A 13,840-nucleotide genomic window follows, 5' to 3' on the forward strand; every position below is an offset into this window, starting at 1 on the left:
AAAGAGAGTAAATGCGTAAATACAGTAAATGAATAAATGCTAGGAATTGTATGAACAAATAATATACCATTATTATTAGATCAACCATCTGGATTAAGCAAATAACCGAAGGCCGATCCATTATCAACCATTCCTCTACGACCACCACCACCTCTAGCACTTGTGCTTCCTCTCGGACCACCACCACCTCTAGCACTTGTGCCTGCTCGGCCACCACCTCTAGCACTTGTGCCTGCTCGACCACCACCTCTAGCACTTGTGCCTGCTCGACCACCACCTCTAGCACTTGTGCTAGCTCGACCACCACCTCTAGCGCTTGTGCTAGCTCGACCACCACCTCTAGCACTTGTACTCCCTCTACGAACACTAGCACCTCTAGCACTTGTGCTCCCTCTACGACCACCACTACCACCTCTGACACTTGTGCTTCCTCGACCACCACCACCGTCACCTCTTCCACCTTGTTCACCATCGGTGCCGCCTCCACGACTTGTTTTTCTTTTTTTGGTTTTCTTATTCTTGCATGTCCGCTCATTGTGTCCCCCTTCACCGCACACCCCACAGTTGATAGTGTCAGGAGCCTCCATGAAATGACCGCTACCAAATTGTTTCATGCCAGTGTATCCAGCCAAGTCATCCATATCACCCCTGAACCTCTTAGTTCTCCTTCTACCCTTCGTCTCCACCTTCAGAAGAGGGTCTGGCCTAATATGAGGGCCATGGTACTCAGGCCACTGTGATTGGTCCAAGAAAGGGTGAAATCTTGGCGCCCATGTCAACCTAGTAGCTTCCACATGGAACTCTTGCATCCTCACGGTTTTTCCATCATTAACATGTATGTTTCTCGCCCGCCGCCGTTATCAAATGCGAGCATGGCCAATGATACTTACTAGGCCTCTCACACTGGCACCACCGAGTCTTCAGTTTCACCTCAAATGCAGCAGCACCATATTGTCTACCGTCTCGTGTTGTGCCACCTGGCTCATCAATTTGATAGATCATTTCAAGTCTATTGAATATGATAACTTGTTGCCGTGAAGACTTGCTTGCTTGTAACTGCAACCATTCATCAACCTTTTCCGGATAATCCTTTTTTTCACCTATCCATTTTGCAGTCTCTTCAGAATGCCTCTGAAAGTACTCATTAAGCTTGAAGAAGGTGTACTCCACTATTGCAGTCACCGGCAATGCACGAGCACCCTTCAACACATTGTTGAAACATTCTACGAGATTGCTCGTCATGTCGCCATATCGCCAACCACCATCGTCATGAGCGCGTGCCCACTTGTGCTTCTCGCTTAAATTCCTAGTTAAGAACTCTTTTCCCCCTTCGTTCACCGCTGCAAAGAGTTTGTTGTACCGAGCATCGAAACCTTGGGTGGTGAAGGCCACACATACATGGGTAAGGTCTTTGCTGAGCTCCTTGCTCTTACATGCCCGGTAAAAGTTGGCCACGAAATGCCTCATGCACCATCTGTGGTGAAGCTTTGGAAATCCTGGAATAACAATGTCCATTGCCTTGAGTATGCCATGATGCCGGTCCGATATGATGCATACCTCCCTAGCCCCAATCACGTTGTGCCTAACATGACCCATGAACCACTCCCAGTTGTCTTGGTGCTTGGAAGGCACCAAAGCAAATGCACACGGCAACACGTTGTCGTTTGATGAGCACGCCATTGCTACCATTAGTGTGCCCTTATATTTACCGGTCAAGAACGTGCCATCTATAGACAAGACCGGACGACAATGCTGAAATGCCTCCACACATTGTCCATAACTCCAGAAGGCACGGTGGAACACTCCCTCGTGATCCTCGACCACATGAAACATGCCCGGGTTCCTATGTGCAATCGCGGCCAACAACCTTGGGAGCTGGTTGTATGCTTCTTCATAACCACCATACAACATCCTAATAGCATTTGCCTTTGCCTTCCATGCCTTCCCATACTTGACTTCATAACCAAATTGTTTTTTCACCGTCCGCATGAGAAACCTCACTTTCACAATGGGATCAAAGGCTATGTCTTTCATCCATTTGTATCCGAGATACTCAGATGTGAGTTGACGGTGTGTCTTTCTAAGTCGTTTCGATGGCGGTTTGCATCTATGAGTGGTATCACAACTTTTCAACACCCATTCTTCGGTTTCTTTAAGCTTTCTTGCACGAACCTTCCATGTGCATTCCTTTTGCTCACACACCACGGTGTAACGCAACTTCATGTCGGAGTGCTCAACATAAATTGGCCTATGGTTTCGAATGGCATAGTCAGCCAACCAAAACTTCAGCATAGGCAAGCTCAGAAACTTCAATCCTTTCTTCAAATAAGCATTCTCGTCCTCATTCTCCACCCTTGGTTCTCCTGGATCCGGGCATGGTGTTGGCTCAATCGCCGTCATTCTCATTCCACCGTCAACAACAGCTTTATGGGCAATGCTGAGATCTTTAAACAAGTGAGTTCTTTTTTGTAAGCCCGTCACCTCAAAGTGGATTTGGTTCTCCTCCTTTGTGAATCCATCCTCGTCCAACTGTTCAACTGGACCCTCGTCATCCGAGTCATACGCATATTGACGCCTAAAAGGCAAGTCACGATCCATGTCCTTTTGCGCTATGTACGCATCCAAGTCACCAACATCATTACCATGAAACCCTTCCTCTTGCTCTTCGTCGTCATCATAAACATCTTCATCCTCTTGAATTACTTCGTCACTAGCAATCACCTCAACTTCATTTGCTTGGCTAGTTGGTGGTTGGCTAGAAGCATTGGGGGCATACAACTCAACCTCATTTGCTTTGATAGATGGTACACGGGGACGTGGTGGGGGATAAACATTGGGGGCATCAACCACAACCCTATGCTCAACAAGTGGCACCATTGTCCTCTCGGTCATGTCATCCATTGGGGAAGAGACATGCCGGTTCAAATCAATGGTAAACTGAGGAGATTCAACCTTGGTGGCAAACAATTCAAGTGACTTGTCTTCCGATTGGGATACTTTTTCCTTGTATACATCCCAATGCAAATCCGAGGTGATAGGCATACTTTTCAAGCGAGATTTGGCTCCAACTCCAACATCATACCTTCCTATTAACTTAACATCAACATTGGTGTCCATCCACTCTAAGACTTGTCTCACTTTTGCAACAACATCCTCATAGCTAGGGCTTGTATCAAAAACCAATGGTTCCTCACCCGTGTCGGCATTGTTACTCAAGAATGCCTCCTTGTCCATGTAATGAACATTAACAAGTCTCTCCATCTAAAAATAACATGAATGGATTTAAGACTTCAATGAGAATTGGTGTGTTTATCCAAATACATCTAATTCTATCCAAATCATATCAAGACTAAATTATTGGTGATGTCCACAAAAGTATCACTAATTAACACACACTAAGTAAAGTTAACCCTAATCACTAACTAACCCTAACCCCTAATCTTTCTACTCAACAAGCATATATTCCTACTACACACCATGCATAGCACTATATTATCAAAGTTAACCAAGCCATTCACACTAACATAAGGGAGAAAACATGAACTAGGGTTCCACCAACATGTATAAAATGCAACCAAAATAACAAGATTTGACAAAAAATAATTGGATGATTTGGGGGAGATTAACAAGAGCAACAAAGTGATGGAAAGATCCACCTAAGGGATGTACCTTTTGGAGAGGATTTGAGGGGGAGCTTGAGGGGTAGGAGAGAGTGTGAGAGCTCCAAGTGTTCTTCAAGCTCGGGTTGTGGATTGGGGAAAGTGTGTGGGGTGGGTCCCACACATTTTCCCCAAGGGTTATTCTGTTACCAGGGCCAGACGCCAGGGTCCCTGGCGTCTGGCCCCTTTGCCACGTCAGCAGGTCAACGGACACGCGGGCAGTGCGGGCCAGGGGCCAGACGCCAGGGTCCCTGGCGTCTGCTTCGTAACCCAGACGCCAGGGATCTTGGCGTCACCGAAAAAGGTCAGAAACGAAATTTATTTTGAAACAAGGTCAAATCGGGATTTAGTTAGCCCTATAGGTCAGAACAGTAATTTTGTCCGGCGGCGGCTGCACGGCCAGTGGCAAAACAGCATGCATACAACACATCTTTGACCAGCAGTAACACACAACTAGGAATGCGCAGGGCACATTCAAGCTCGGACAATAGTGCGTTGGGGGTTCGCAGAGCAGCCAGTACCGCGACCATGTCGTGAGTTGGCCAGCGGGGCAACCAGCTACTTGGGGGCATGGGGCATAGGAGCAGATACGGAGGAGCGCAAGCGGCAGTATAATGGACACCGTTTTTTCTCTTCATCGTCGTCTCTTAGTTTATCCATGACTGCCCATGGAGAAGATCTGAACAACAGGCAGGGGCGACACCTAGGGAGCGAGGAAGATACAAACGTCGTTTTTCCGCTCGCTCTGTTAAAAAAAAGAGGTCCAGGGTTCTTTTTTATATGCAGAGGAAATACCACGGTTTTGACAATACTGCAGTATTAAAATTACAGTTTATTATGACAACCAAACAGCTCATTGCGAATAAAACTATGATAATATAAAAAACTGTAGTATTCTTGGAATACTTAGAAAATACTTTACTACCAAATGGGGCCTTAGTTTTCGTTTTTTACTCGTGTGTCTCCTTTTTCTCCCTCTTCCTTGCCTCCCATGTAAGAGACGGTTGAGTTCGTCTTTGTTCTGCCTGCCCCTGTCGGCTGCCGCTCCGGTACTCTTTCTTGTCGACAAAACTTTCGATCTATTATCAACTGTCAAGATAGTATAAAAAACATTATAAGTAAAAATTACATCTAGATCCATACATCATCTAGCGACAACTACAAGCAATGGAGCGAGCCGAAGCCGCCATCATCTCCCCTCCCTCGTCGGAATCGGGTAAAACATTGTTGTAGACGTAGACGAACGAAGATCGGATCCAGTCGGATCCATCGAACACAAACAATGACCGGATCCCACGAGATCCATAGGAGATAAACCTTCACACGCCTTCCGACGACGCCTGAAACATTACCGGGACGGGGGCTAGGCGGGGAGGACCTTATTCCATTTTCAAGAAGCCGCCGCCGCCTCGTCTTTTTAAACATGGCACAAACACTAACAAAATTCAGAAAAAAACATCTAAAAACAAAGCCCTTCCGCCGGCAAGGGCCAGGATGCACCGTGCCTCCATGGTCCAAGTACCATAGGAGACGAGGTGGACCGGCGTCAGCGAGAGACAGGGAACCCTAGATGAGTTTGCACGAAGGCACATGACGAACATACGATTGATTACATCTATTACAAATCAATAAATCTCCGCCGCTCGGGCGGAGAGGGCATTCTACATGTCTTGCTCCGATTAGCAGTTGATTGAGTTTTTTTAGTCTTTCTGAAGGTGTCATTTAAACAGATGACATTGCTTTTTCTTTGAGTTGGTCTTTCAAACTTTGATCTTTGTTGCGATTGTTCGCCTGGACTAAGTCAATGGAACTCCTTCGTAGATTCTGTCGTCTTCATGGAACGGTGAAGTTAGGGTTTTTGTCGTGCGTTCACAATGACAAGATCCGATGTCAACATTTCAGATGCTCAATAATGACGACTGCAACTTTAGGACGCTGGTCCTTAAGGCAGTAGGCACACACACATGGACTTACCGATGATCACCGACAAGTCCAAATTGATTCGATCTATTTTTCAGAAAAAGGAAATTCTCATTCTCTTTCACTATGATCAAGAGTGAATACCTTTTCATTTATAAAAAAAAGTGAATACCTTTTCAACTTTGAAAAAGGGTGAATACCTTTATGGTGCCACTCCTGTTCACGGGTCACACACAGGCTCGACACAGACGTGCTCTCGCGTTGGTGGGTCCTCGGAAATCTAGGGGCGCGGGCCGGCCCCACCGGTCAGCCCACGTCGTCCGGCCCCACAGAAAGCGGCCTCGCTTTGCTTTGCCCCGCAGGAGAGGCGCAGCGCAGGTGCGCAACACGCACCCGCAAAGCTCGCTCCCTAGTTCTCTCGCCGTCGCCCGAGGCGATCAGACGAGGCGGCGGCGGCGACGACGACGACTCCAGCGACGACCGCCGGTTCGCAGCGCCACAGCGAGGTGAGCGATCCCTCCCTCCCTGCCGACTCCGTCCCCTGATTTGGGCGCGATTCGTGCTGGATTTCCCCGTTTCGGCGCGGGTTTTGGTGGGGTTTTAGTACCACTGCTTTTGTTCGCGGTGCGAGCGGCCCGCTTGGGGGTCTGCGTGCGGTTGTCGCGGGTCGATTTGGACCGGGTGGCGGCCAATGCGGCCATGGCCGCTCGGTGTTCTTAGGGCCGGCTGCGGGTGTACGGAAGTTGGGGGTCGCGGAATGTGAGCTTCGAGTGGAGCAGGTTGAGGGTAGGCGTGCTCGATGGTTCAGGTGCGCGGCCGCGTGAGCGCGGCGATTCGGTTTGATTTTTCCACGGGGGAACGGTGGAATTTTCTGGTGTTTTCTAAGCAACTGGTGGGTGGCCGTGGGCACGCCTTTGGATATTTTTGGCATTCCAGCGTTTTCCCCGTGCTGCGACACTGGTCGCTGCCATTTCTGATGTTGTTGGCGCCTAGTAACCGTGTGGGATCTGCGAAGTCAGGGTTTATGGGGACGATTTTTACCTGTTGGGTTTCATTGGAAAAAATAATTCACGGAAGTAGGGGAGCAGAATCCTGTCGAAACACGTCCATTCCGGGGTTGCTATTTTGTTGCTGCGGATGTTGTGAAGCAACTCGAGCTAGTAGCATAACTTGTTCTAATTTTGCAGTTCTGAATTGGAGGATTTCCTGTAGCGAGCCTTTCGTGACTGACATCCTCGAGTTTTGAGGTGGAAATGGCATGTAGGTGTGGTGTCCTACTGTTGTGTGTCCCTTCCAGTTGCATTGCCGACTGCGAGGTAGCTCGCTGTAATTTTTTTGCCGTGGAGCTCGTGCAGTGAATCTATTTTCTGGTGCTGTTTTAGGTGTTGCTCCGATTGCACATCTTGTGGAATTTCTTGGTTGCTGCAGGCAGTGTTTGTATGGTGCCCTTGAAATTTTATCAAACAGTGGGTGTTTGGCGTCAGAAATAGAACCATAAATCTTTTGACAGAAACACAACTACAGTCTTCTACATTCCCATTGATCTGGTTTGGAGGTACTTGACAAGCTCGGGTTTACGGACGTCATGATGTTTTTAAGGAGCCACTTTTGATTTTATTTTATTTTTTGGTACGATCTTGCTGTCAGATATATTATGATGTTGGTTATGTCAGTACTCTTTTGATCACTAGTTTCAGATTTGTGCTTACTATAGTAATTTGTGCTGATCGGTGTGATAATTTATCTATATATAATTTTGTTGCTGCAGTACACCCTTATGTTTACTAATGGTTGTTGTTTTCTGTTTTGTGCATTTTTGATAATTTTTCAAAGAATGGGTACTGGACGGAAGGCAGAGACCTACAATGTCGCAGCACCAAAACAAGATCGAAGCAATACTCGGTGGTATGGTGACCAATCTTTTCCTGCACGTAATCTTGGGGAAGATGCGCTAGCAGGAGTTATTTTCGGCTGCACCAACAAAACAATGAATGAATGCCTCTCTAAACAGCTATTTGGTTAGTACATTTCTTTTAATTCGTACCATTTGCAATTTCGTTACAGTGAATATATGTTGCTGACATCATATCTTGGTTAATTTTCGGAACATTAGCCTGTTCCTCGTCATTACTTTGTTGAACTGCTCGTTAACTTCTAATGGTCTTTCTACCTTGTGTTTGATAGGTTTGCCTGCATGCCATTTCTCCTATGTGAAGAATATTAAACCTGGACTGCCTCTGTTTCTGTTCAATTACAGTGACAGAAAACTGCATGGCATTTTCGAAGCTGCCACTCCTGGCCAGCTTACCATTGACCAATTTGCTTGGAGTCATGATGGTAGAACAAAGACACAATATCCAGCACAGGTATCAGCATATAACAACTAGTGTTCAATGTATCTGTCACTTCAGTTTGTATGTATTTTGTAAACTGATTGTGATGTGTGAGTGACTTGATTTTTGTTCTGAAGGTTCGGGTCTCTATCAAAACTCAGTGCCTACCACTTCCAGAGAACATATACAAAGGCGTGATTAGTAGCAATTATCACAAGTTTCGCCACTTCCACTTTGAGCTAGACCATGCACAAACAAGAGACTTAGTTTCTTTGTTTGTACCTGCTCCTGTTGGTGCTGTTCCAAACGAGCGGAATCTTTCTGTACCTCCTGCTCTCGTTGACGCTGCTCCAAACAGATGCAGTCTTTCTGGACCTCTGCCATCTCCAACAGGAGCACAGCTTGTTCGTGGCGCAGTGTCGACCGAGTCTGGTTCAACGGATGGTGAACAGTTTGCTGGTTCAGCATATTCACTTGATAGAAATGCTGACCATGCCAGCGCAAGTAGAACATCAAAGAGCAACTTTGATGAAGAGTCTTCTGAGTGGGATGATTTGGATGATGGTGTGACTGAGAAAGGAACAAAGTCTGTGAATGATGGCCATCCACATATCAATCCAGTGCATGGTCAACAGCATGACCCAATGGATGTTTTGCAGAAGTTGCAAGAACTGTCTCTTTTACGGCAGGAGAAGGCCCAATCCTCAGAGGCTGCTGTTGATTCTACTTCAGGTGGAACCAGACTTCAAGAATCACCACTAGGTGCTACTTTTGCCAAAGATCCATCAAACGCCACCTTGGGCAGTGATGAACCTATGAAGGATAGCACATCCTTTGAGCAACGTTGTGGAAATGATGAGGTGCCCTATGCTATTGTGTTTTCTTGATTACCTGTTGCCCTTAGTTATTTTCACATTATGCTCCAGATTTTCAAAATTATGGTTTGTAATATTCCGTATGCACACACTTATATAATGCTATTTCTGGTACTGTATGCAGCTGCTTCAGATCATCAATGAATTATCCAAAAAGACTCAAGCAATTGGGAAAAAACAGGTATTACCTTGTTTACTTTGAACTTTTGGGTGCAAATCATTATCTGCTGGAGAAGAAAGTATAAATAGACGAAGCTGCTTTCCTCATTGTCTTAAGTTCTTATTGGCATGTCCGTAACTATGTGATTTTAAATCATGTTCAAATGTTTATTGGAAATACGAAACCATATTTATTCTCTTTACGTTATGTTGAGTTAATTATGTTACCCATGCATGTTCGGTATGCATTCCCTCTGTTTTGATTGTGCTCGTGCATTCCAGATTGAGTCAGATGCAGAAATACTTGTATTGAGGGCAACTGTAAAGGACATGGAAAGAAAAATTCAGGAACTGCAGTACCAATATGGAAAATTACAGTTGGAGTATTCAGCAGCACTTCTTGGTGAACCACGCAATATTCTGGAAGGGCCATCAATTTTCCTAATAGGTGGCCATAATGGAATCACCTGGTTGCCATCCCTCGATTCCTTTTACCCTACAGCAGATAGACTAGTGCCACTGAGGCCAATGAGCTCAGCCCGTTCATATGCTGCTGTTGCTGCATTGAATGATCAGCTCTTTGTTTTTGGTGGAGGCGATGGCGATTCATGGTATAACACAGGTAAACATTGTTCAGCGTGACAAATAAAGATCTCTGTAGAAGTTCAAGGTGTTTGACTATCTGCATTGCTTTTATCAGTGGAATGCTACAACAGGGTGAGCAATGAGTGGATGGCATGCCCATGCTTGAAACAGAAGAAAGGAAGTCTTGCTGGAGCCACATTGAATGGTAAAATATTTGCTATTGGTGGGGGCGATAAGTCGAGATCTTTTTCAGAAGTTGAGATGTTTGATCCAGTACTTGGGAGTTGGATATACAGCCCGTCTATGCAGCAATGTGTATGGTCTCATGCTCCCTCTAACACTTATATTCAGTGGGATGTTCTAAACCTAATATGCAATTTGAATTATTGGTGTATTCTCATTTGTGATATGTGGTCAGGGTTAGATTCTATAAGCTAGAGCAGACAAAAGAAATGCTATGAAGGGAGGAGGCTGTTTTAAAACTTCAAAACTGCATATTTGATGTTCTTAATCACTTAAATCTGGTGGATTTTTCATCTTTTAAAGGATGGAGTTCCTGGCATTATTGTATTATGGTTTACTTGCATATGATCAATAGGAAAGAAGCCAGACATCTGTTTTGGCATTACAGGTTTCTATGCATCTACTCTAGTCTATCCTTTTAGCACTAGCATAGATCATATTGTTTTTTTTCTGGAGAGATATTGATGCCAACATATGGTCTGTAGAAGTAACGTTAGATGTTTGATATTTCCACGTCACTTTTTGGGTGCTACATTAATCCACTCCATTATGCATTTTCCCGCTATGTCGATGTTAGAACTAACAGTTATTTTTTCCACTGCTATGTTTGTTCCAGCGATTTGCTCCTGCTGCAGCCGAATTAAATGGCATCCTTTATGTTGTTGGTGGTTATGATTTCAGCGACGGCTCATACTTACAGTAATGATTCCTCAGCATTCTCTACATTTTTTTCATGATTATACCATTTAAACCTGTTAATAAATGAAAGATTTTAATACCCACAGATCAGCAGAAAGGTATGATCCAAGGGAAGGTTTCTGGACCCAGCTTGCAAGCATGAAGACAAAAAGAGGATCCCACTCTGTTACTGTCCTGGGGGAAGCACTGTGAGCCCCCCCCCCCCCCCCCCCCCCCCTCTCTCTCTCTCTCTCTCTTTCTCTTGACCCTGTGATCATCAAGTTCCCAAAATGCCAACAAATTACCTTAGGCAATATAATTGAATGTATAATTTTGAATTCTTCCATTCACTCAGGCAATGAGATGTTAGTAAGTTTGACGTCTCTTAAACATACAACTACATGCTCAGCAGTATAATTTTTTCTTACAGTGCACATATCAATCTATGTTTCAGATATGCTCTGGGAGGGTACGATGGAGACCAAATGCTGTCCACTGTGGAGATCTTTGACCCTCGTGCCAATTCGTGGAGGATAGGCAGCCCGTTCAGCGTCCCAAGAGGATATGGGTGTGCAGTGACAGCGGACGATAATGTGTACCTCATTGGCGGGTCTGAATCCAATGGAGAAACTGTTGAAACTGTATAGTTTCTGACTGTTTACTCTGGATCACTGATTGTTTCGTCTACGTATTCAAGCCTCACTCATTTCCTTCTTTTGTGTGGATTCGCAGGTGGAAGTTTACAACGAGAGGCAAGGCTGGACTATCCCTGGCTACAAGGCGATAGGGAAAAGGGCCTTCGCCTCTGCCATCGTCGTTTGACAGGGCTGCAGATCTCATATCCTGCCCACATTTTGCTTTTTGCCGGAGCCATATGGACCCCTTCTCCCGTTGCCGGTGGGTTCTGTACAGTATGAGATGCCAATCACAGTATAACCCTCTTCTTGAAATAGCCGCTGGGGGTTTGAGGATTTTTTTGCGGCACGCCCCTGTGCGGATGTACAGATGTAACCCATCAGTTTGGTGCTTGTCTCAGACACCATAGGATTGATCTTACAGCAACACAAGGTCTTGACGCTAACAGAACACATGCAGCATATCCTCCTGCCGCGTTCTTGAGTGGGCGCAGACACGTGGTTCCTTGTTTCTGTTTGTTTTTTTGGGCGATACTTGATGGTGCCTGAACAAATTGAACTGATCGCGATTCATGAGTGGCTACTCCGAAATTTGGAATGGAAAAACCCAAACTGTTTTTGCAATGTGTGACCTTTTATTTTTTATGATGCGACCCGGGGATTCTTAGTGCTGAAGCACCATGTCTTTGTTCTGTTCTTGTACCTAGCTTAGCTAGTAGCTCTGCCTTTTCTGGCAGCCGGCGGAGATAAATAGTTCCGCAGCGTCTGTGGCTGTCGAAAAGTGGCTGCAGCTCCCGGTCTCCATTGCTCTTGGTATTTGAAAAATTTTAAAAACACACTTTTCTTGCTAAAAAAAAATCCTAAATCAAATACATGGATACATACACACATTCCTAAGGCCTGGTAAAAAGCTGAAAAAGAAATACTTTGTATTTTGAGAAATATTTAAAGAGAAATTTCTGACATAAATGGGATCCATTTTCTCCTATATACTGTCAGATTTTTTTTTTCTATAGCTCAAAACAAAGCGAGATTTGTACCAAAACTTGCCACAGGTATTTGGAATGTGTATATGTATCCCCGGGAAAAAAATTCAGATTTTTTTGAAACTTCAAAAACACAAATTTCAAAATGTTAAATATAGAGAGCAGTGGAGCTCGGGTGCTGCAATCCCTCTCTCCTGTGGCTGTAAGCTTCCTGTTTGGAATGTTGGACTATTCTGACGGTTTAGGTGGGAAAGTTTGGGATGGAATGCAACGCTGCTAAGCGAAGAATATGGTCCTAACTCACAGCCACTAACCCCGCCTAACTGTCTATCTATTGTAGGGGCAAAGCTTTGTTCGCTCAAGCTTGAGCAGCAAGGCACCTTGAGAGATTGCCAACCAGTGGATAGTTCCCATGGTGCGAAGCGACGGGGAGAAATTCACGAGTACGTCCATTTGGAGACCGAGCTCCATAGAGGCTTGTATTTTTAAATTTTCTTTGATTGCAAATTTGTGTTGATAGCTTACCAAGATCACCTCTTGGTATATTAATTTTAAATTTTCAGTTTTAAAAAATCCTGAAAAACATATATACATGTATATAAGGATGCAACGTACATGTGTGTGAAATTTCAAGATGAAATACCTTGAATTGTGACTTGTATAAAAGAACAAAATCATGGACGAGCAATGAACCGTGCATGTGCTGAAAAGCCACAGGGTTATTTTATTGCGCATCCCTCATTTCAAGCGCATTTTGTCATGAAAATTCACAAACATGTACATTATGCCTCTAGGTATATGTGTACTTTTTATTAACATGAAACGTAAAGGTATGGAGTTGAATTTTTCAAAATTCGGCCTCTATGGAGCTTATCCACCGTTTAGGATTTTCGATGCAACAAGATACTCCTCCGTACCGGATAGTTACTCCATTTTACAAATCCACCCTCCAGAATTCAAAACCTTCCCAGTTCACACCCTCCAGGCTGCAATGACGCCTCCCCGCATATGCCTCCGCCGCGGTCCAGCTCGAGCTCCTCCTGTGCGACGTCACCTCCACCAGCGCATCAGGCTGAGCTCCAGGCCGCGCTCCAGCGTCTCAGGCCGAGCTCAAGCGGCCTCCTCCGCCTCAGGCTGTGCTCCAACACCTTCCAAGCCGTGCTCCAGTGTGTTGCCTCTGCACAAGCTGCAGCTCCAGGCCACAACTCTAGGGACTCGTCCGCCTAGCTCACGCTCCAGGCTCAATCGAGGGACAATCTCACAGAGGAGGATGGTGATGTCGGATCTGAACTTGACTCCTCCACAAGAGGAGGACGATCAACAAAATTATCCTGAAGATAAGCAAAACCAAGAAGAGGAGGCAGATGATCATGCAACATGTACGTGTGCAATTTACAATAATCAGGTAGAAGTAGAATTTACAACAGCACCAAATTCTATAGACATGCAATTTACAACGGCGCCAAATTTTACAGTGAATTATACTGAATGAGTAGTTTCAGGGAGTAGATTGACATAATCCAGGAGTGCACTGAGTAAATTACATTGTTCAATCAGGGAGTACACTGACTAAACTTACATTGGAGTACTTTGACAAATTGTGTAAACTTGACTATCAAACAATTTACAGGGAGTTTGTAATTTGACACACAGTTCAAAGTGAAGTACATTGACTAAATCTACTCCTGTAAACTTGAGTAATTTGACAGGAGTAAATCACCCCTCACTTGAGTCTTGCTAACTTCAATTGTAATCAAAACTGAAACA

At 44.9% G+C, this 13,840-nt stretch overlaps 1 protein-coding gene across 1 annotated transcript; it reads left to right on the forward strand.

The window, feature by feature from the left end:
- The first annotated feature begins 5,833 nt into the window (after positions 1-5,833).
- Positions 5,834-11,762, forward strand: LOC125542838 (uncharacterized). The gene is made up of 11 exons (XM_048706062.2): positions 5,834-6,085; positions 7,413-7,597; positions 7,764-7,945; positions 8,050-8,772; positions 8,912-8,968; positions 9,229-9,568; positions 9,647-9,846; positions 10,391-10,473; positions 10,560-10,661; positions 10,907-11,093; positions 11,185-11,762. Exons 2-11 carry the CDS (start codon positions 7,414-7,416, stop codon positions 11,272-11,274), a joined length of 2,148 nt encoding a protein of 715 aa, XP_048562019.2. The 5' UTR covers positions 5,834-6,085; position 7,413; the 3' UTR covers positions 11,275-11,762.
- Positions 11,763-13,840: the final 2,078 nt, after the last annotated feature.

This window comes from Triticum urartu, chromosome 3A (genome assembly GCF_056163025.1).
Source record: "Triticum urartu cultivar PI428250 chromosome 3A, HENAU_Tu73, whole genome shotgun sequence".
NCBI lineage: Eukaryota > Viridiplantae > Streptophyta > Magnoliopsida > Poales > Poaceae > Triticum > Triticum urartu.

Excerpts from the sequence above, each read along its gene's own strand:
- LOC125542838 (XM_048706062.2), top strand. The coding sequence starts at position 7,414 with ATGGGTACTGGACGGAAGGCAGAGACCTACAATGTCGCAGCACCAAAA. Across the intron at positions 7,946-8,049 it reads AGACACAATATCCAGCACAG|GTTCGGGTCTCTATCAAAAC; the intron begins GTATCAGCATAT and ends TTTGTTCTGAAG. Across the intron at positions 8,969-9,228 it reads AAGCAATTGGGAAAAAACAG|ATTGAGTCAGATGCAGAAAT; the intron begins GTATTACCTTGT and ends CGTGCATTCCAG.